General features: G+C 42.8%; 1 protein-coding gene across 1 annotated transcript in view; it reads right to left on the bottom strand.

Moving 5' to 3' along the window:
- The window catches only part of CNBD2 (cyclic nucleotide binding domain containing 2), a 63,628-nt gene that overhangs the window by 39,876 nt on the left and 845 nt on the right, over nt 1-22,907 (bottom strand). Inside the window, exons 2-6 of the mRNA XM_054970141.1 lie at nt 21,665-21,784; nt 19,227-19,280; nt 16,120-16,283; nt 2,057-2,213; nt 731-882 (exon numbers count right to left, since the gene is read on the bottom strand). Of these exons, the coding sequence (XP_054826116.1) occupies nt 731-882; nt 2,057-2,213; nt 16,120-16,283; nt 19,227-19,280; nt 21,665-21,784 (647 nt within the window). The remainder of the gene's footprint in view (nt 1-730; nt 883-2,056; nt 2,214-16,119; nt 16,284-19,226; nt 19,281-21,664; nt 21,785-22,907) is intronic.

The raw sequence follows: 22,907 nt of genomic DNA on the forward strand, positions 1-22,907 counted from the left end.
CGTCACTTGTAGCTTGGCTCTCAGGTTCGGCATGACCCCATCTCTTCTCCAAAGAGGGGATGGAATAGGCATGCCATTCTTGCACTGCGGGAGGGGGATCCCTCGTTCCCACCCTCTGCCCCCTGGCTCTACCCACCTGGCTGATGGGGTAGGAAAGGGGGGGATGACACCCTAGGAGTGCACCTCCAGGAGTGACATCATCACACTGCCCCTGACAGCACTCCTGCGCTTCTCAGCAGGCGAGTTTTGGCCTGGAACAGGCTGAATCAGGCCTGTTGGGGGCCAAATTGGTCCACTGAGAAACATGTGTGGACTCCCATGCTTTGCGCAATGACATCACTAGAAATGATGTAGCCGTGGGAAGGGATGTAGCTGTGGGAAGATGTCACCGCAGGAGGATGCATGCGTGAGGAGCACCTGGGAACAATGAAGAAGTAAGTTCAGGGTCTCCCACCCAGCCACTGGAAGGGTCAGGCGACCTGGCATCTGTGGGGTGGAAGGATTCCTGTTGGGAAATGCTGGAAAGAAGCCAATGCCATGGGTAAAAAAAAAGTGGTGACGTTTCACCTTCACTATTTCCAACGACATATGGATCCTACATCCACAAGGAAAAGCTTGAATGTACATTGTCAAAGGCTTCAATTTTGATGGTGTCAAAACTAAATCAGCAAGATCAGGAAACAAGCAATGCAAAAGGCGGTTGAAAAGGCTCACAGGAGGGAGCTATTACCTCAGATAGTTATATCGAATTAGGAATTCTCGGTGAAGTTCCTCGTCTAACTTATAGGCAAAAAAGTCTTTTTTATCCACTACTAGCAGTTCAGTATCTTCCATGCAGACCACAGTGGCGATTCTCTTTGCTCCTTTTAAAAGGGCCACTTCCTAAGAATAGGTGGGGACACATCCATAAATTAGAGCAGTTGCCAATACGAGCGACCTCCAGGGAAACATTGGACTGGTGACTTCAAACAGGCATGGGGTGCTTTACTTCATTAGGTCTTACCAGGCCCGACTCCTCTCCGACAGTTTTCCCTTTTCTCTCTGGCTTTGTTGTTTTCCCCTCATTCCCCTGGACTTCTCACCATTCCAGGCTGCAGTCCTTGTTACCTACATGCCTCCACCCCGCTTCAATGGCTTCTCAGCCCCCCCCACCCACTCCTTCCCTTTATATGCCCCTCCTTTGCTTATAAGCCAGCTTGGCTCCTTCTGAGCCAACTGAGAACAGAGACCATTAGGATCTCAGCTGCTCAGTCAATGGTGGGTAGGTTTTATTAGGATCATAGTAGCTCAGTCAGGGATTTTTCTACCTTTGTGACACTGGGGCAGTTCAACCAATCAGTGGCGCCCAAAGACTTCACCATCTGCATCACTGCAAAATGTCTGCAGTATTTTTAACAAAATTTTATTTAACAAAATGGTGGCCTCATAAGGGCACCCAAGGTGGCTAACAGATTAAAACATACATAATAAAATCACATTACAAAACCATTAAAATCAACCAAAAATATAATTAAAACAGTTAAAACCAGAGCATTAAAAACATACATGCCACTGATGAGAGCACCCTCGCTTGAAAATCCTGATTATGTAAGGCACATGGGGAAGAAAATAAATCCATTTCACAACTGTAAAAATGCAAGGGAGGGCAGATGTGCAGAAGAACAATGCCCAAACTGATTTCAGTGTTTGTAGATCTAGTGCTAAGAAAATCAAGAATAATTTGAGCATGTGGAAAACCCAGGTGTGGGCCCTGTACAGAAGTTTGCCTGGTGCCGATCTAAGATATTTTTGTTGCTTCTGGAATTGTTTAAATCTTTCTTTTTTCCCTTTTTTGCTATTAATTTTCCCTCCATCTGAGAATATTGTTGTTGATAGTTTTAATGCTGCACTGAGATGATATTTTACTTTTAATTGTTTAGGAAGCGGTTTATTTTTATTGTTTTACCTATTACTGTATATTATTGTTTTACTATTGAAAGCTGTGGTGAGAGATGGGAAATAAATACATATTTTTTCCTAATATATTTAAACACATGCTGCTATAGATGACACTCACACCAAAAGAAGCACCTTTCCGAAGCACAGCTGGGGCTGTGTCTACAAATGCACTGCCCCCATCCTCATCGTCAGTGATCGCAACCACACCGGCAAAGATGAAGTAAAAACTGCTTCCATGATGTCCCTTTTTGATAATTACTCTCCTCCGTCCAAATCTGAAAAACAGACACATGGATTCTCTCACGAGTGAGCAGCAAGGAGAATGGAGTGGGACGTGGCCCTCAACTCCCATTGTAGTGACTCCTCCCCCACTTTATAGGATGCCCAGGGACAAACCCTGGCCGATTCCGGATGGCCTTCCTTTCGCCGGAACGTCGCACGTCGTTGCACTGAAAATGCGAAATATCACATTTTCTCGTGCGAGTTTTGCGCGACGCCACACGGCGTCGCACAAAACTCACATGAGAAAATGCGATATTTCGCATTTTCGGCACAACGACGCATGACGTTCCGGCGAAAGGTAGGCCATCTGGAATCGGCCCCTGTCTGCCTCAGATGTAGAGCAACAGCTGCCCTCAGGCCTAACTGACTGGCAAGACAGGGCAACAAGCACATGTAAAAACTCATTTTTCTTGTGGTTTCTCTCAGTCGCTCTATACGAGATGCCTCTGCATGTGTTCATGAAGTGTGGGGAGATATAATGTTAGCTGGGATGCATAGTTTAAAAAGACAAAGCCAGTGGAGATCACTCCTCAGAGGGTTTGTTAATTTCATCTTTGCCTCCCCAAAGGCTCTGCCAATTTTACCTCTCCAGTCTAAAACTCTGTTGGATCGCAACCAGAGGGCAGTGAGGAATGGAAATGGGCTGGAACTGCCTTCCAGAGACCAGCTTGAACCTGGAGAGGTTCTAACGGGCTTAAGTTTCTCTTCTGGCATTTCACAGACTCTTTACACAGCTCCAGTGTATAGCAAAGCCTTTACCCTGCCATCGGCAGCCACAAACAATACTGAGATGAGGTCACGTCTAATTTGCAGTATGGTCATGTCTTCCCAATAATTAAGGAAGATCAATTCTGGTTTAAAAGCTATATTGTAGGGGGGCGGAGCAACGCTTGGAAATGGTGGCTGCTCCTTTCTAGAGCTCTGGGCCAGGCCTGCTTCCAGCCTCAAAACGAAGCCATAAAAGCATCCTGATACGATGGGAAAGACAGGGGCAGGTAAGCCAAAGCCTCCCCACCCGCAGTCAGCCACAGTTAAAGCTTTTTTTGCCCCTGAAGAAGCCAAAAACTGCAATAAATATTCAGCAGAAAACGGAGCTAAAATGGCCGACGGGGAAAGCAGTGTGGTGGGGTTAACAAAACAAGAGTTCTCAAAAGCTATCCAAATATTGGAAAACAATATTATTGCCACCATTTCTGAAAAAATAGCTGAAAAGATAAACAGCAGCCTGGAGCCCATTACAAAGCAACTCAAGGGCATTAGTGAAACTATAGCTGCTGTTACTCAAACAGCTGAAAAAGGCCTTGAACTAGGGATTAATCTGCAAAAAGATTTAAATCAAACCCAGCAAATAGAAGAAGCACTATCAGTGAAAATAATCGACTTGGAGATGAAAATTAAAGCTAGAAATCTGAAGATGAGGGGTCTCCCTGAAAATGAGGAAGAACATACAGAGCTTCCTATTTTTATAATGTCCTGGCTTGCAGAAGTACTCCAACTGGAAGAAGGGGTTGCTCCCGACATTGAAGCTGCTTTTAGATTGGGGGATCTAGGGCAGCAAATAAATCACGCCTGCCAAGAGATATTTTGGTAATCTTTAGAGACCTACGATCAAAAGAAAAGATTCTAAGAGAGGCGCGCAGACGTGGATATCTGCTCTACAAGAACAAAGAAATTCAAGCGTTCCCTGATCTGCCATCAGAAATATTAAAAATGCGCAGAGATCTAAAGCCAATGACCAATGCACTTGCAAAAGCTAACTTGAAATACAGGTGGATTGGATTGACTTCCAAGCTCTCAGTGCTTCATGATGGAAATCTGATTGTTGCTAAGGATTTGGAAGAAGGACATGCTCTATTAAATACTTTTAACCTCACTGCTGAGCATAACCCACCTTTGAAAGATCTACAGAAAGAATCTCAGCTCTGCTTTGCAAGACAAACGTTGAAAACTAATCGCGTGCAGTCAGCAGACCCAGGGTGCCTTTGTTACAAGACAAACTTTATGATCACAAAGAGGTTGGAGTGGAGGCCGGGAGTCAGACTCTAGGCAATCTCCCCCCCCCTTATTTTCCTTTTTTGTCTCCTGGTTTAGAGCTGTAAAGCTCTTTTGTTTTCACCTTGTTGTAAGGTGGAAATCAGGGTGGCATATGTTATTTCAGTCAGCCGTTGCTGAGTTTTCTTTTTTCTTTTGTCTTATCTTTTTCATTTTCAATCTAGTAAAAATTGTTGCTGTAAAGGATAGAAAAGGGGAGGGGGGAATTAACGGAGAGAGGGAATGGAATTTGGGAGGGGGTGGAAGGAATTGGAAAATTGTCCTGGGGATTTGAGGTTTTGATTTGGTTGGGATGTATTGGTGTGTTAATGGATTTGATTTATGAAATCATAGTTCAAAACTGGTCATTGAACATACAGGTGTATGTTCAGACTAACTTTGTTTAGACTAACAAAAGCACAGGGAGATCTGATAGCAGATTTAGCTACATTTTTTGCTATGCGCACTATAAGATGAAGGGGCAAAAATTAAGAGGGTCTAAAAGAACTTTGTTATATTTTCACCCTAGCCAAAATAATATTGATCTATCGCTAGACTTCTTACATAGATAATGGGTGACCAGAAATATAAAATTATTTCGGTCAATTGTAGGGGTCTAAACAATAAAATCAAACTTAAAAGAATATCAACTGCCCTTACAAGACAGAAACCTTCAATATTATTTCTTCAAGAAACACATCTGAAAACCTCTAACCTGCCAGTTTTTAAGACTTGCTGGTTTAACCAGCAGTTTCAATCCCCTGGGTCATCAAAATCCAGAGGGGTGGCTATACTATTCTCAAAAGAAACTAATTTTTCTTTAAAGGAATCAAAAATAGATCCACAAGGCAGGTTTTTATTTTTAAAGGGCAGTTCAGATCATATGCTGCTAACATTGGCTGTAATTTATGCACCAAATCAAGACCAATTAAGCTTTATAGACAACACCCTAACACTTTTAAACTCTTTTGCAGAAGGAGAAATAGTTCTTGCTGGGGACTTCAATTTTATTATGAATTATGATTTGGACAAAACCCGAAAACACCACTGCCATCAAGTTAGGAGGACAGGTATCTCTGAACTATCCGGTATAATCAATAAGGCAGGCTTACAAGACATTTGGAGCATCCAACACCCAAGCACAAGGGACTATACTTACTACTCATCTGTTCATAACGTATATACACAAATAGATTATATTTTTTTGACACCTAAATTCTGTGATCTAGTTTGTTCAACTGATATAAGTGAGAAACTATGGTCTGATCACGCTTGGACAGAATGTGTTTTCAGTTTAGGGTGTAAAATGCAAAGGAAAACAAATTGGAAATTAAATACTTCACTTTTATTCAACAAACAAATCTATTCAAAAATATCCTCAGATATAAAGCAATATTTTGAACTAAATGCAGCTTGCGGTGTCTCCCAAGAACTGGTGTGGGATGCTATGAAAGCTGTTCTTCGGGGGCAAATTATATCAGCAGCCTCCTATCACAAAAAACAAAGAGAGAAAACTAGGAACGAGATAGTTGCCAAAATTAAAAGCTTGGAGCAGGAACATAAGAAATCTTGTAGCAAACTGATTTAGAAATAGTTAACGTTAGAAAGGAAAGCCCTAGAAAGCTTAGAAACTGCTCAGATTCAGAGAAAATTACTTTATGTTAAGCAAAAATATTGGGTCAGGTCACCTAAATCCACTAAACTCCATATTTAAAAAGTTAAAGAGAAAACTATGACATGCGCCATAAGGCTATCAAAGGTAAAGCAGGACAAATGCATGCAAAATCTGAAGAAATAGTAAATATTTTTGCAGATTTCTATCAGACTTTATATACCTCAGACTCACCAGAGCCTGCTAGGCTAATAGATTATATATCTAATAGAAACCTAGTTAGTAGCATTTCAGATGAACACAAATCAATCATGGAACAACCAGAACAATCAGAAGTTAAATTGGCAATTAAATCGCTCAAAAATAACAAAGCCCCTGGAAGGGACGGTTACCCTCCAGAATTCTACAAAAAATATATAGATCTGATTCTAACCCCATTGACAGATACTTGCAACTTTGTACTGAAGTCTGGAAGGAGGCAGAAATTACTGTAGATGCAGTTAGCCGTGTTAGTCTGTGGTAGCAAAATCAAAAAGAGTCCAGTAGTCTTAAAGGTGCTACTGGACTCTTTTAGAAATTACTGTGATACCTAAAAAAGGCAAGGACACTACTGACCCCAAATCATATAGGCCAATTTCCCTTTTAAACCAACACCAAAATTTTTTCACTTCTATACTAGCAAAAAGACTAACCTCTTTTATCACTAATTATATACATCTGGATCAGGCTGGCTTTATGCCCACGAGAAATCTCTTTGACAATATAAGAAAAACCATACATTTAATTAACCATTGCACCCTAAAAAAGCTACCAGCTTTTCTACTATCGTTGGACGTGGAGAAAGCGTTTGATAGGGTGGAGGTCCCTTACTTATTAGGCTTACTTGAGCACATGGGATTTGGCAGATATTTTTTACAAGCTATCAGAGCACTTTACGACTCTCCTAAAGCCATAGTAAGAGCCAATGGTACTTATTCATCAGAATTTCAAATTAGAAGAGGTACCTGACAAGGTTGCCCCCTTTCCCCTATTTTATTTGCCTTAGCCATAGAACCCTTAGCAACATCAATAAGATTACACCCCGACATAAAAGGAATCACGATTGGAAAACAAACCTATAAGACTAGCCTCTTTGCAGACGATCTAGTGTTGTATTTAACAGACCCTAGTAGCTCATTACCAGCTGTGGAAAAATGCTTAACAGACTTTAAATTGGTCTCCAGTTTGGCCATTAATCACTTAAAGTCTGAACTATACCCCATGAATTTACAGCAAGACACTACCTAGTTCATTAAAACAAACTACAAATATAAGTGGATTAAATCCAATTGGTCCTATCTTGGTGTAAAAATACCATTAAATTTGGATGAAATATGGGACTTGAATTTCAATGAGCTCTATATTTCTTTATCTAGAATGTTAAGTATCTGGAAAAGGCTACAACTAACTTGGCTAGAAAAGATCAACTTAATAAAATCTTTAATACTCCCACAGATATTATTTTATTTTCGAGCACTACCCATCTTTATTAAACCACACACCTTAGAAAGATGTCAGAAACTGCTGAATAAATTTATTTGGTCAGGGAAAAAGCCTAGGATTAGTTTTGTTACCCTGAGAAGTCACAGCAAACAGGGTGGGTTAGGAATGCCTGATATTAGATTGTACTATGAGGCTACCCAACTTACTTACCTGGTCCTTATGTTGCAGTCTGACTTTAAGGCTGACTGGAAAGCTATTGAACAGCACTACACACTACCCAAAACAATGCAGGAAACCATTTGGAACTCAGCACCTGAACGTCCCAAGGCAATTAAAAGCCACTTACTTTTAGCTCCAGCACTAGAGATTTGAGACAAAAATAGGGCTTCAGTAGCACCGTCCTTTTCTCCTTTTTCATGTTTTACAGGACAAAAGTGGTTTAGACCTGCCCTCAGTAAAGACTCCTTTGCAGAACGGAAATCTAAACGGCTTACGACGTTTGTCGATATAACCTCAAGAGGGCAGCTCTTATCTAAACAACTGATTGAAGCACGGTTGCAAGCCGAGATTTCCTGGCTCCAATACCTGCAGGTTCAACACCTTGTAGCTGTTCCTGAGATACAAAGCTCCCTAAAGCGTGAGATAACTGAATTTGAAGAAATATTGAAATCAGGTGGCAGTGGAAGTAAGGGTCTTCTATCAAAGATTTACAAAATAATGTTTTTTTTTTTTTTGAAAAATTTTTTATTGGGTTAGAACATTTTTATTTTTACATTACAATCAATTTTCCCCTAATTTTTCGTTTCTAACCCCCTCCCTTTCCCCCCCTTTTGTTGACTTCCAACAGCTTTCCCACCCTCTGTCCCTTTTCCCTTACTTCTATTAAATTCCTCTGTCTAAAACAGATATACATTCTCCATTATATTAAGCAGTGCATCATTAACTCCTTTAATTATTATACACCCAAACTATACGTCTTTAGATAAACAATTTATCCCATTTTCCAGTTTTGAATAATTCTATATAAACCTATATATCATAAACCATAAAAATTTCCCACATTTAAATCAAACAATTTGATTTGTTCTCTATATATTACTCATTACAACTTTTTATGGTAATTCTATATAACTCCTCAGATACTCAATCAATTTAACTCTTCTATACATTCAGTTTGGTGCATATAAATCTTGTCAAAGAAAGAAAATATTGTTAGTTAGTCAATCCTCATGTTTAAACCTTATCATTAATTATTCTCTATCAGTTGACCTATACATATCTATATATATCTCAATCAATTAATCTAACTGCTTATAAATTCACATTTCTCTTCCTCCCCCGGTAAAGTCACCCCTCTCTTTTATACTTTTATTATATTTCAGTAGTTCTCAAACTGCCACAGTTTTCCTCCCACCTCCCATTTCTTCTCCAGGTATTGTTTCAGCTTCTCCCAGTCTGTGTTGAACTGCCCTGAGTCCAGATCTCTCAGTTTTCTTGTCATCTTGTCCATTTCAGCCATATACAGCAATTTGTAGATCCAATCTTCAATAGTTGGTACTTCTTGTACTTTCCATTTCTGCGCATACAAAAGTCTAGCTGCTGCAGTCATATAAAAAATCAACGTCCTATGATGGGCTGGAATTCCCTCCATTCCCAAGTTTAGCAGCAGGAGTTCTGGGTTCTTATTTATTTGAAACTGTAAAATTTCACTCATTTCTCTTATTATTTCCCCCCAGAACTGCCTAGCTACCTCACACGACCACCACATATGATAGAGGGAGCCCTCATGTTTCTTACATTTCCAGCATTTATTAGAAGTATTCAAATTCCCTAGCGCAATCTTCTTTGGTGTCATGTACCAACGATAGATCATTTTGAAAATGTTCTCTTTAATATTAATACATGTCGTTGTCTTCATTGTAGTTTTCCACAAGTATTCCCATGCCTCCATTGTTATTTCTTTATTGAAATTTATAGCCCATTTCACCATCTGTGTTTTAACTATCTCATCCTCAGTATACCATTTCAGCAATACTTGGTATACCTTGGATATTCTTTTCTTGTCTTCTTTAAGAAGGGTCTGCTCTAGTTCCGAGTTCTCTGTTCGTATGCCCCCTTTTGCAAAGTCTGAGTTGTATAAGTCTCTAATCTGTCTATACTGAAACCAGTCATAGTTAGGTGATAGTTCCTCTTGCGTCTTTATTCTAAGTTTAGATACTTCAATCTTAGTTATTTCTTTATACGTTAAACATTGTTGTTCATTATCCACAGCTCTCGGATCTATCACCTCATATGGAACCACCCACAAGGGGGTTCCTTCTTGTAAGTAAGTTCTATACTTCTTCCAGATTGTAAATAGACTTCTCCTTACAAAATGATGCAGGAACATCGAGTTGACCTTTACTTTGTCATGCCATAGGTATGCGTGCCATCCAAAAATTTTTTTATATCCCTCTAGGGCTAATAGTTTCTTATTCTTTAATGTCATCCACTCTTTTAGCCAAACTAGGCAGATTGCATCATGGTAAAGTCTCAGATTGGGCAGTTGCATTCCGCCTCTCTCCTTTGCATCTTGTAAAACTTTTACTTTCACTCGAGGCTTCTTGCCTGCCCAAACAAAATCTGATATTTTCCTCTGCCATTTTTCAAATTGTTTAGAGTCTCTGATGATTGGTATTGTCTGTAACAAAAACATTACTCTTGGTAACACATTCATCTTAACTGCTGCAATCCTGCCCAACCATGACAGGTTCAATCTATTCCATTTGATCAAGTCTCTCTCTATCTGAGTCCATAATTTTTCATAATTATTCTTGAACAAATCTATATTTTTTGCAGTCAGCTCAACTCCCAAGTATTTCACCTTACTAGTTACTTCACAATCCGTTGTTTCCATTAACAATTGTTGTTTCTGCTTAGTCATGTTTTTGCATAATATCTTTGACTTCTTTTTGTTAATGAAGAAACCTGCCAAATCTCCAAACTCCTTGATCTTGCCTATCACTTTTGGCATGTTCTCCAGTGGGTCTTCTACAATTAACATTATGTCGTCTGCAAATGCTCTGACCTTATATGAGTAGTCCTTTATTTTTATTCCTCGTATTTCCTCATCTTGTCGAATTTGTATCATCAGAATCTCCAATACTAAAATGAACAACAATGGAGATAACGGGCAACCTTGTCTTGTTCCTTTACTAATCGTCAATTTTTTGGTCAATTCATCATTCACTACAATTGCTGCAGTCTGGTCTCTATAGATTTCCTTGATTGCTCTGACGAATCTTTCTCCCAGTTGTAGCTTTTCCATAGTGGCAAACATAAAATCCCAGTTTAAATTGTCAAACGCTTTTTCAGCGTCTACAAAGAAGAAACCAACCTCTTTGTCACAACGCTTGTCGTAGTATTCAATAGCATTGATCACTGTCCTTAAGTTGTCTCTTATTTGTCTGTCTGGCAAAAAGCCTGCTTGTTCCTCCTCTATGACTTCCGAGAGCCACCCCTTCAATCTCTCCGCCAATATCTTCGCAAAAATTTTATAGTCATTATTGAGTAGTGATATAGGCCTATAATTTTTCACGCTAGTCAGATCTTGGCCCTCTTTTGGGATCAATGATATATTCGCTTCGCTCCAAGTGTCTGGAATTCTTTGATCCCTAAAAACTCCGTTCATCACCTCTTTTAGGAATGGTGCCAGTTCATTGGCCATTGTCTTATAAAATTTAGCCGTAAGTCCATCTGGCCCTGGCGCCTTTCCTAGATTTGCGGATTGTATTGCCATATTTATTTCCTCATCAGTTACTTCACTGTTCAACTTATTTCTCCAAGCTTCCGAGATCTCTGGAAGTTTGGTTTTCTCCAAATATGATGCTATTGATTCTTTGTTTACTTCTTTTTTATTATACAGCTTAGCGTAAAATTTATAAAAGGCTCTGCTAATGGTAGTCTGCTCCAAATACGTTTTGTTTTCTTCACAAATTTTATTTATTATTTTCTTTTCCCTTTTCTTCTTTAATTGCCATGCCAAATATTTCCCAGGTTTATTAGCACCCTCAAAAGCTTTTTGATTCAGTCTTTTAAGGTTCCACTCCAATTCTTTGTTACTCATTGCTGTTAACTGTTCTTGAAGAATTTTGATTTCCTGATGTATTTTCTTTTTCCCTGGTCTCTTTTTTAACTGTACTTCTTTGGCCTTTATTTTCTCCTCAATCTCTTGTCTTTTCTCCTCTTTCTTTTTTCTTGCTCTACCATTTAAGTCCATTAGTATGCCCCTTACAACCGCCTTGTACGCGTCCCAAACTTTACTGGTTGGTACTTCTTTATTCACGTTGTATTGTATAAAAAACTTAGTCTCTCTTCTCAATGTTTCCATATTCTCACTTTCCTGTAACAGGTCCTCATTTATTCTCCAGGCTTTCCTTTTTCTCCTTTTTCCAAATTTCCACATAATTGGGTTGTGATCTGAGCCTACCATCGGCATTATTTCTACCTCCTTAGTCCATAGCGCTAAGTCCTTTGAGGCCCAGATCATATCAATTCTTGATAATGTAAGATGCCTTGCAGAATAAAAAGTAAACTGTTTGGTTTTAGGATATTCTCTCCTCCATACGTCTTCGAGAGTCTCTTGTTGAATCAACTCAAAAAAAAGCTTTGGCAATAGTCCTCTTTTCTTTTGTGCTTTTGTAGTCTTTTTGTCTAATTCCAAATCTGTCACTCCATTGAAATCTCCAGCAAGAATTATCTGGTCATATACAAGATCGTCTAGGTGCTTCCTTAAGTCCTCAAAGAAGCTTTCCTTTGCACCGTTAGGTGCATAAAGTCCGACTACCAACACTCTCTTTAAGTTCCAATTACATTCCACTGCTACAAATCTAGCTTCCACATCTCTCATAACAAATTTTGGCTGCAGCTCCTCTTTTATATACAACACCACTCCTCTTTTTTTCTTGTTGGAAGCCGCTACAAATTCTTTGCCCAATTTTCCAGATTTTAAATATTTTACATCCTGTTTTCTAATGTGGGTCTCCTGCAAACAAACAATATCACATTTTTGTTTTAGTAGCCAATGAAAAATATTTTTTCTCTTATTCGGTGAGTTTAGTCCATTTATATTCCAAGATAATACTTTACACTCCATATTCATGGTTTTGTTGGTAAGTCTTTTTCATTGTCCTTGATAAATCTCTCCATCTCCCGCTCAGATCTGATACGTTTTTTTGCCCCTCCAAACTCAAAGGACACTCCTTCCGGTAACTCCCATCTGTATCTGATATTCATGTCCTTCAAAGTCTGAATTAGCACTCTATATTTTTTCCTGTCCAATAACACTGATCTGGGCAGTTCCTTCATTATAATAATCGTCTTGCCATCAATCTCCAATGGATCTTGAAATTGTTTGGTCACAATCCTCTCTTTCATATTTCTAGTTGTAAACTGCACAATCACATCCCTTGGTAGTTTCCTCTGGGTTGCAATTCTCGAGTTCACACGATACGCCACATCTAGGATAGCCACAATTTCCTCCTCCTCCTTCCCCAGGTAATCAGCCAACACCTCAGTCATCTGTTCTTGCGCTGACTTCCCTTCCACTTCTGGCAGACCACGAAAACGAAGCTGCTTCTCCATGTGTTTAGTTTCTGCAACTGACATCCTCCCCTTCACCAGCCTCATCTCTGTTTGTTGCGTGTCTATTAAATTCTCCATCGCGTCTTCTACTGTTTTAACTCTCTGCTGCGTTCCTTGTAATTCACTGCTAATCGTTTCCACACCTTTTTTCACTTCTGACAGCTCCGACTTTACTGTCTGTGTAACTTCCTTGACCTCTTTAATAAGCTCCAATTTCGTGTCCTTAAGTTCTTTCATCATGTCTATAAGTTTTTTGTCCAAGTTTTCTATTGCCGATTGCCACTCTTTTTTCGACATCGTGGGGCTTGCTTTAGCTCGCTCCCACGAATCTGCTCTCTTCCTCAGCTCCGTGGCGTATAATTAAACGTTTTCCTTTTTTTTTTAAATGTCCCAATCTTTGCCAAAATTAATTTTTTATATCCAAAATGTCGGGCGTCTTTTCTCTATGGTTTCTCTATGTTATTATAATCCAAGATGGCCTACTTCCTCTTCCGCTGAAGCCACGACCCTTCCACTTTCAAAGATGGCGATTCCCCACTTCCTGTCCTTTGGCAAGGGCCGCTTCCCTCCAGCCACTCTATTGTTGTTACGCACTTCCTGTCTCCCGTCTTCCCACAGCAGGTCTCGCGATGGTGTCTTTTTCCCACAGCTCCAAAACCACAGGTATTCAAAACAATAGTCCGATTTTTGTAATAACTTCTTTAAACTTAGTCTCTTTTAAAATACAACTCCTGCCGAGTCTTCACCTCCTTTTCGCTAGTCTGTTGCAGTTTAAAAGTCTACTTTCTTTCCTCTCTGTTTTTGTCAATCTGTCCCGTTTCAAGAGATAGCGATCTTTACCTTCTCTCCAGCTTTCTCGGGTTGTAATCGCTGTTTCGATCTTAAATTCTCCTCTCGACTTCCCTCCCCGATCGAAGCTTGGGTATGTAGGTCTTATGCCAGCCGAATTGGCCCCAAAATTGCCGCAGAGATTATAGCCGACCCGTCGCAAGGTGGGACCTCAAGGATCGGGGGGGAGACTCCTTGTGTAGAGCCCCCCCTCGTCCGAGATCTAACTCACCCTAGGGTCTTGAGCGTTCTTTGCCTGCTCCCCGCCTGAGAGCAGTCGGCCGCGGGTTATTTTCACCCCTCCGGCCGGTTAAAACGGCAATCCGGTCAGCTCCACAAATGGAGCTGCGTTAGACCTCCATGAATCCCAAACCGGAAGTCCAAGATTTACAAAATAATGTTGAAAGCCCAAAAAAGCAAGCCTTATTCATACCAACTGGCTTGGGAAACATACTGCGGTATTAAATTTTCTGAGGCACAGTGGTCAAGCATTTGGAACTCCCCGATATTTAAGACTAATTTAATTTCTGTAAAGTCACAGTCTCAAAAACTTTTGACACGTTGGTACATCACTCCTCAGAAGCTTAACTATGCCAATAAAATAATATCGCCCAAATGTTGGAAAGGATGTGGCGAGGTGGGGTCCTTTATTCACTGTTGGTGGACATGTCCTTTGACAAGCAAATTTTGGTCCGATGTAACAACTGTTATCAAACAAATGTTGGGTATTATAGTTCCTTTTAAACCTGAAACAATTTGACTTAACTTATGGTCAAGCTACGATATACCCACTGTTATAAGGAAAAGGGTGGCTATGCTTTTAGCTGCAGCTAAAACAGCCATCGCTTTGAGGTGGAAGGACCCTAGACCCCCTACACTCCCCCTGTGGTTTAACAAAGTTTGGGACCAGTATTACTTGGAGAAGGTAACATATCAAAGCTGTTGTTCTGAATCGCCAATGATACAATCAGACTTTTGGGAAGACTGGCTTCCAGTACTAGATCATTTGATTACAGAAGACATTGGTCCCAGCAAAAAATATCCAATAGACCCTTTCTTATTGTAACCTTAATAGTGTGAAACTTTTGGTTCTCCAAATATGTACGTTTTATTGTAGGCTACATGTATGCACTTCAAATCTCTCTCTCTCTCTCTCTCTCTCTCTCTCTCTCTCTCTGTTTTGTTTTTGTTTTACCAATTTACCTGTTAAAACTTGTTTACTTTTGTTTACTGTTGATAAATTTGTTAAATCAAAAAATCGTTGAAAAATAAAAAAAATATATATATAAAAAGCTATATTGTAAGCTGTCATAAAGGATATTTGGTTAAGGACTTTATCCCAGAACTCTCATATATTTTCATCCCCACCAGCAATGGGAAAATGTGCCCATTTCCCCACATTTTTTCAACAAAGTGGAGATTTTCTGGATGAGATGACTGCTAATATTTTTGGTGTTAAATACTAGTGGTGTATGATCTTATATGTCTGAAGTTTTGTGCTGATTACTGATGAGTTAATTAGTTTGGAGAGCCATATTTGAGCCCAAATATCATCTGTAAATATTGTTTCACAATCATTTTGCCAATGAGACTGAATTTTCAACGCCTATTGTTTCCATTTATAGTTCTGAGAGCTGATAGAGAAAATGTATTTATATCTTTTTAAATATCAAATGGATTTAAATTTTAAAAAGTGCATCCAATACACCCAGTGTCTGTAACTGGAGCCAGTGTGGTGTAGTGGTTAAGAACAGCAGGACTCCAATCCGGAGAGCCGGGTTTGTTTCCCCACTCCTCTACTTGAAACCAGCTGGGTAAATCTTGGGCCACTCACAGCTCTTTCAGAGCTCTCTCAGCCCCACTTACCTCACAGCATGATTGTTGTGGGGATAATAATGACATACTTTGTAAACTGCTCTGAGTGGGCATTAAGTTGTCCTGAAGGGTGATGTATAAATTGAATGTTGTTGTTGTTGTAAAACAACTTGAGACGAAACAAACAGTTCATAGAGAGATTTACTCATCTGTTCAGTTAATACCTGGATATCGCAGGCAAGTTCAGTCTTGTCAGATCTCAGAAACTAAGCAGGGTCAGCCTTGGTTAGTAATTGGATGGGAGACCTCCAAAGAAGACCAGGGCTGCTATACAATGGTAGGCAATGGCAAATTGTCTTTGTTAGTCTCTTGCCTTGAAAACCCCAGCAGGGGTGGCCATGTTAGACCTGACGGCACTCTCCACCACCATCAGCCAAACGGTTAGAAATGGTTTTATAGCCCATTAAAATAACAAAAACATTTTGAATTGCTACGCAGCAGTTACATACCGTTCAAAGCGAATCACTTGGGCCAGAAGATACTGAACAGTTGGGCTGTAAGCATGGAAACTTTCCAGAGTCAACAAACGGTTTCTTAAATATCTTATTTCATCTTCACCCCTCCATTCTGGTATCTTCTTGGTTATCTGGATCGCTTTGAAAGGAAAATGATCCTGAGAAGACACCAAAGAAGTCTTACATTAAATAGTTGTCGTGTAGCGATGACGTTCTTGTGGTGATGCAACAACAAAGCGAATACAACATAGTACAGCTAAGAGCAGGGGACACACACGTGCCTGTCTAGACGTTACTTCTGTCACGTGTTTGCTCCTATGACAGCCGAGGCCATTTTTAATTGCTTTTCACTGACTTTCTAACTCAGAGCCAAACTACAAGTGACGCCTTACACAGGTTGGACACTAGTCGGCTTCCCTCAAGTTTTGATGGGAAATGTAGGCGCCCTGGTTTTACAGCTTGGCTCTCCATTACAGCTGCAAGACCAGGATGTGCCTACATTTCCCATCAAAACTTGAGGGAAGCCGACTAGTGTCCAACCTGTGTAAGACGTCACTTGTAGTTTGGCTCACAGAGCCATGAGACGAGCCCAGAGCGAGGCAGCCCAGCACGTGGGCTCACTGGTTGGCCAGCTCACCCGGAGGCATGGCCTCACTTCCTCACCCCTGTGTGACAGGTTTGGGGGAAGAGGAATTGCCCCTCAGCTCTCCACCTGGCCATGAGAACAGGAAGCCAGGCGAGAGCAAGACACAGAAGGCAGCAAACCACGTGGACTGACTGGCCTGGTCGCCATCTTCGTCCTGTGACAGGAGGAAAGCAGGGCTGTGCTAGCAGGGTCACACGGACTCGCCAGACGGGTCACCCTCTTTCTCCTGCTGCCTTCGCTGCCTATGTTAGGAAACTTAGCAGAGTCTGCATGTTTAGAAGATTTGTCCATTCAACATTAATCCAAGCACCAACTTACTGCTTTCCATGCGAGAGCCAGGTCTTCACAGCATGTTTAAAAGAGCAATAGCAGCCACACAGAGCCGTTGTACATGGCAGAGTGGGGATTTAACAACTTTGCAATTTTACCCGCACAGTTTTCAGATCCACTATCCTGGGCAGTTACTATTTCTGGAAGACAGCCGACTGCTGTCTTCCTCCTGCTCTCGCAGCCAGGTGGGAGGGCTGAGAGGCAACCCCTCTGCCCCTCTGACACCCTGGGGCGAGGAAGCAAGGCCGTGCCTCCGGGCAAGCTGGCTGGCCAGCAAGTCCATATGCTAGGGCTGCCTCACTCTGCCTGTTCTGGATTGGGCCTCAGCACTCTGTGTTCGAAAACTACAAACCAGTTAGAAATGGTCTCAGCTGACACAGGTAGAAATGCGCGCCAGAAGCATCGTCTAGCTCTGCCCCAAGATCTGGGAGAGCCAGGTGCTCCACTCTGCAATGGAAGCTTACTGGGTGACTTTGGACCAGTCATGCACCCTCAGCCTAACCTGCTTCACAGGGTTGTTGTGAGGATAACATGTAGGAGAGGTGGGGTGAAAGGTGGAATAAAAATGAAGTAAATGAAAAAAGACACATTTTGTTGCAGATTTTGAAGTGAGGCGTTCAGTTCCCCCCAAATGTCCCTCCAAGCAGCTCCACAATAGCACCAACAACCAAGGTGGGCTCCCCTGTGAGGGAAGTTTTCAGGCTGAGGCTAGGCAGTCATCAATTGGGCATGCATTGGATTAAGTGCATTGATTGGAAGATGGACTAGAAAGCCTCTAAGTCCCCTTCCAACCCTTGACTGAGCGGCGCTATGATTTTTAACTCTTGCCTGGGTGTTATCTACAAGCACAGGAAGAAAAGCATTAGTGTAGGGAGGGTGATTTGGACAAGGATCACATTCCTTTCCCTTTACAGTTGTTTTCCCTTGAGAAAGATCTGTCTTAACTGCCAGTTCTCACATGACCTCAATAAGAATGTTATAGATATGGTAAGACAGACAACCCTCAGTTCAAAGGTCACTCTCCCAGGATGCAAAAAATATCGAATGTGAACCGCATCCCTTTCATGTCATCTGTCCACCTTTTTCGTCATTGCGGTGCACTGAGCTGACCTGTACTCCATTTGGAATACTGCATGGCTGCGCTATATACCAAGCTGTTAGGACAGCAGCAATTCCATGGGGGCAACTCTAGACTTTCACAGTGTTCAGGGGTGGCGCAAGGGTTTTTGGCACTTGTGGCCAGCTGGGCGCCCCACCGCATGCGCGCAAGCGCGCACGCTCCGGCCTGCATGATGACGTCACGTGTGACATCATAACAGGAGCACGCATGCTGGCGGCTGCCTAATCGCTGCAGCGGACAGCTCTGAGGGTGCACGGGTGGCCTCCGAGCTCTCCCGCTTGGTTGCCTGCGCTGCTGCAGATGCCTGCCTGTGGCAGCTGCACCCAGCCGGGGACGTGTGCTGGCGGCGGCGCGGGCAGGAGGGCTAGGAGGCCGCAGATCTGTGGCACGTGCTCCCGCCTCCCGTGCCTCCTCCGGCACTCCCTCTAGCATCCAGCGCCTGAGGCCACCGCCTACCTGGCCTCAATGGGCGCGCTGGCCCTGACAGTGTTCAGAAACGGATATCACATGAAGCGTTTCCAACCCTGCTCTGGCAAATACTAGGAGATTTGGGGGGGGGGAGGGCTGAGGTAGGTGGCGTTAGGAGTGACATCACTTCCTAAGTACCCCCTCTAGGAATTCTCCCAATCTATAGTCCCAATCCATAGAAACTGAGGGAATTCCTAGAACATTACTTGGAAGGGGTGTCACTTCCATGTGAGGTGGGGGTATCAGTCACTGGCTGCAATATCACTTTTAGGTAACACTCTAGGAATTTCCTCAAACTCTGTGGCAAAACCCATAGGAATGAGGGAAGATTCTTGGAATGTTGTCATTATGCACCCGCCATTTTTTTCTTGCTGCTAATATTAGTGAGGGTGGGGAGCCATCTTTCATCACATGGCTCATGCTTCCACATTCATCAGCAAAAAAACATGCCAAAGGTTATACTAAATCACAGACAAATATTCTATCTGGTATCTCTCACTGTAGATGGAAGAACAACATCAGATAACTAATCCAGACCTTTGAAACGCTGAATTCATGGCAGTTAAATGCAACGTTGTAATATTTCTTGTCCTAAAAATTAATGGCAATTGATAATTAGAAATTCTACATTAAATAATTCTGTGGTCCTTATTTAATATTTGTTCTTTAAATACTTTAATTACACAGATTGGCTTTACAATTAGGAAAAATCCTATGACTCTTTAAAGACATACTATTTTTTTGAGGCCTGGTCTTTTGTAGGCCAGAGCTAACTTTATCAGTTGCATGAAGAAAGCTGTACAGATAATGGGGTGGATTGTTCCCGTATCCTACCATTCCTCTAAGCAGAATTTAATAATTTATTAAAAAACCTATAACTCATTTTTCCTTTCGGCTCAGGTTTATGGTTGCCAATTCCTCTTAGCCACCTGGCACTCACCTTTCAAAAGTCTGTGTGTGTATGGTCCAGGTGATGTGCAATGATGTCACTTCCTGTAGTGATATCATCATGCAGGCCGTGGAAGTGCTCCTGTGCTTTATGCCAGGCCTAGAATTGGCTGTTTGGGGTCCAAATTGGCTCAGCATGAAGAGTGGGAGTACTTGTGATGATGTCACTCCTGGAAGTGACATCGTCACACTGCACCACACGCGTGCCCCAAGAGGCCGATTCCTGCATCTTTCCCCCCTGCCGGCCAGGATCAGGGGATCTGCGACCCTACTCAGGTTTGAAACCTTCCTCCAAACTAAAGAATCTTCCTGCAACTTAAGGGGCTTTTCTGTTGGAGGACGGCTACCTGGAGAATGGTTGGATCCACCCCACAAGTGGGTTGGATCCAGGCTAAATATACCTTTGGCAGAATGGAACTTGCCTGCCTTCTCCTCCCACAGCAATCCACTGATCTCCACAAAATGTTACTCCTGGGGGACAGGGAATCCTGACGAATGACATGAGAGAGACCCACAGTAGGAAGCAGGAGTCAGTGGAAATTGCCAATTTAGTCTGGAACCAACCCAGTAAATATAAATGTGCTGAGACAGGTTGCCAGCACTGGCTTGGGGGTAGAGAGCTCGGTAAGGATGAGCACTGTACCCCCACACACAGAGTAATGTGCAACAGGGAATATCATCCCCAGTCCCGGCCTTTCTTATTATCTGCTGCAAAATACTGGATAGAGATGGGCACGAATCGAATTACAACTCAAAAAACCACACGAATCAGGGCACTGCGTGAACCAATGGTTCGTGGAAGCTCGTTTCCATGAACTTCCACGAACTGGTCTACTGATTTGTTTGGGTCATAAAGGGGTAGTTTAAACTTTTCCTGTAGCTTGCAAGCAGCAGGTCCCTTTAAACTATCTGCTGGCAGGTGGGGGGTGGGATCCTCCCCTTGCCGCCTGCCAGCTGATAGTTTAAAGGGACCGGCCACTTGCAAGCTGTAGGGCCCTTTAACTGCATAAAACCCAGCCCCCACTCCCACCCCCCCCCAGCCCCAGCCCCACACTTACCTTGCCCTGCGGGCCCGTGGCGTCCTTCCCCTCCTCCTGCGAGGGGCGGGAAGGCTGTTTTTGGCCTCTTTTGCTGCTGCGTGGGCCCACGGGGTGATGGTGGAGGCCAAAACTGGCCTTCCTGCCCCTCAAATGGCCACCGTGACCACCATTTGAGAGGCAGGAAGGCCATTTTCGGCTTCCTCCACCACCGAAACCAGCCTTTCCACCCCTGAAATGGCTGTTGCTGCCGCCATTTGAGGGCCGGGAAGGCCGTTTTCAGCTCCTCCTCCACCCTGTGGGCCCGCACAGCAGCAGAAGAGGCCCAAAACGGCCTTCCCGCCCCTCGCGGGAGGAGAGGGAGGACACTGCGGTCCCACAGGGCAAGGTAAGTGTGGGGCTGGGGGGGGGCTGAGGTTTGGGCAGTTTAACAGGCCAAGCCACAAGCAGCAGGTCCCTTTAAACTATCAGCTGACAGGCGGTGAGGGGGGTATCCCCCCTGCCACCTGCCAGCTGATAGTTTAAGGGGACCTGCCACTTGCAAGGCAGGAAAGGGCCCTTTAAACTGTTAAATGCCCCTTTCCTTGCCGCTGCTAAGTGGCCAGAAAGGGGTATTTAAACCCCACAAACAACAAACTGGTTCATAAACTGGTCCCAGTTCGTGAATATCCACAAACCACAAACATCATGGTTCATTTTTTTTGTGGTTCATTCCCATCTCTAATACTGGGGTCTAATGTGCATTCTTGCATATAGAGAGAGAGAGAGAGAGAGAGAGAGAGAGAGAGAGAGAGAGAGAGAACAGCAGGTTATATCATGGGAGACGAGTATTTATGTCTTTAGAATCATATGTGAAAATTGCACTAATTTATGCCCTAAGGACTCAGATAAAATAAGATATTTATCACTATTTCATGAAATACAAAAAGAATAGTAAGAAAAAACAGACGACAAAACTTTTTGAAAGTTAATTTTTGTAAAATTCCTTACTTCATCCATCTCCGAGCGATTGTCTATGAGATGAAAGCCTGTGAATCCTTTCAGCCCGTCTTGGAAAGACCTGCAGGCTCTTATCCTCAGCATTATTTGCCAAACTAATTTCTGCAAAGTCTTGGGGGGGGGAACAGATCATCATAGAGGTCAGCACAACTGGCACAAGATCCACTCGTGCATGAGAGGAAGAGAGACACCAGGGCCGATTCCAGACGGCCCTCTGCATGCCAAAACGTTGCGCGTTGTCGCGCGGAAAATGCAAAATATTGCGTTTTCTCGCACAAGTTTTGTGTGACGACGCGCGACATTTCGGCATGTAGAGGGCCGTCTGGAATTGGCCCAGTTGTATACCCAGAAGCAGCACAGACTCATAATTTCCTTAAACAACCCCTGTTGGACAATGCTAATGTTGACACATCAAGAATTTATCCCTGGACCACTCTATGGCTTCTTAGTGGATGGGAGCATGCTGAGTACGGTGAGGTTTCTTGGCCAGCTTCCAGACTAAGTTGGAAGAAAGTATTTTTTGCAGCTGCCATTCACTTGCTTCTCCAGCAGCAATTCTGGGCCCAGTATAACCCATAGGCTCTTAGCCAAGTCAGTAAAGGTTAGCTGAAGCCCATCTGAAGTGGAAGAAGGCACAGTGTTCGTCAGGACTTCCCAACCAGCATTACCTCTGCTTTGTCTTCTACTTGTGTAATATTGTGATGAGTCCAACCATCCTCCCTCCAGGCCAAAAAGCCTTATTATGACTTAAAGTGCTTTTCCTCCAATGGAGGAGCCACTCATGTTGGAGGATGACTCCTTAGGCAGGAAGAAAACCTCAATATTTGTTTTTTGGAGTGGTAGTTTATCGGTAGGCTCCACCCCACTATGCTTCTGTATCTATTAAGAGAGCAATCCTTTGCAGGCCCTCTCAGAATCCTACTCAAGTCTATGCAAGGGGCTTACTGTCTCCCACCTGCTCGGGACTGTCTCCCACCCTATGTTCTCCAGAGCATGTTCTAATCAGCAGAAAAACAGCTGCTGGTGATCCATGGCCCCAAGGGGATTCGCCTTGCCTCGACCAGAGCCAGGGCTTTTTGGGCCCTGGCACCCACTTGGTGGAACTCTCTGTCTTTGGAGACCTGAACCCAGCAGGACCTGCTGTCGTTCCACTGGGCCTGAAAGACAGAGATGTTCCGCCAGGCTTATGGCAGTTGAGGCAGCCGGTTCTCCAACCGGCCTCTTGCCAGTGTGT

This window comes from Eublepharis macularius, chromosome 2 (assembly GCF_028583425.1).
Source record: "Eublepharis macularius isolate TG4126 chromosome 2, MPM_Emac_v1.0, whole genome shotgun sequence".
NCBI classification, from domain to species: Eukaryota; Metazoa; Chordata; class Lepidosauria; order Squamata; family Eublepharidae; genus Eublepharis; species Eublepharis macularius.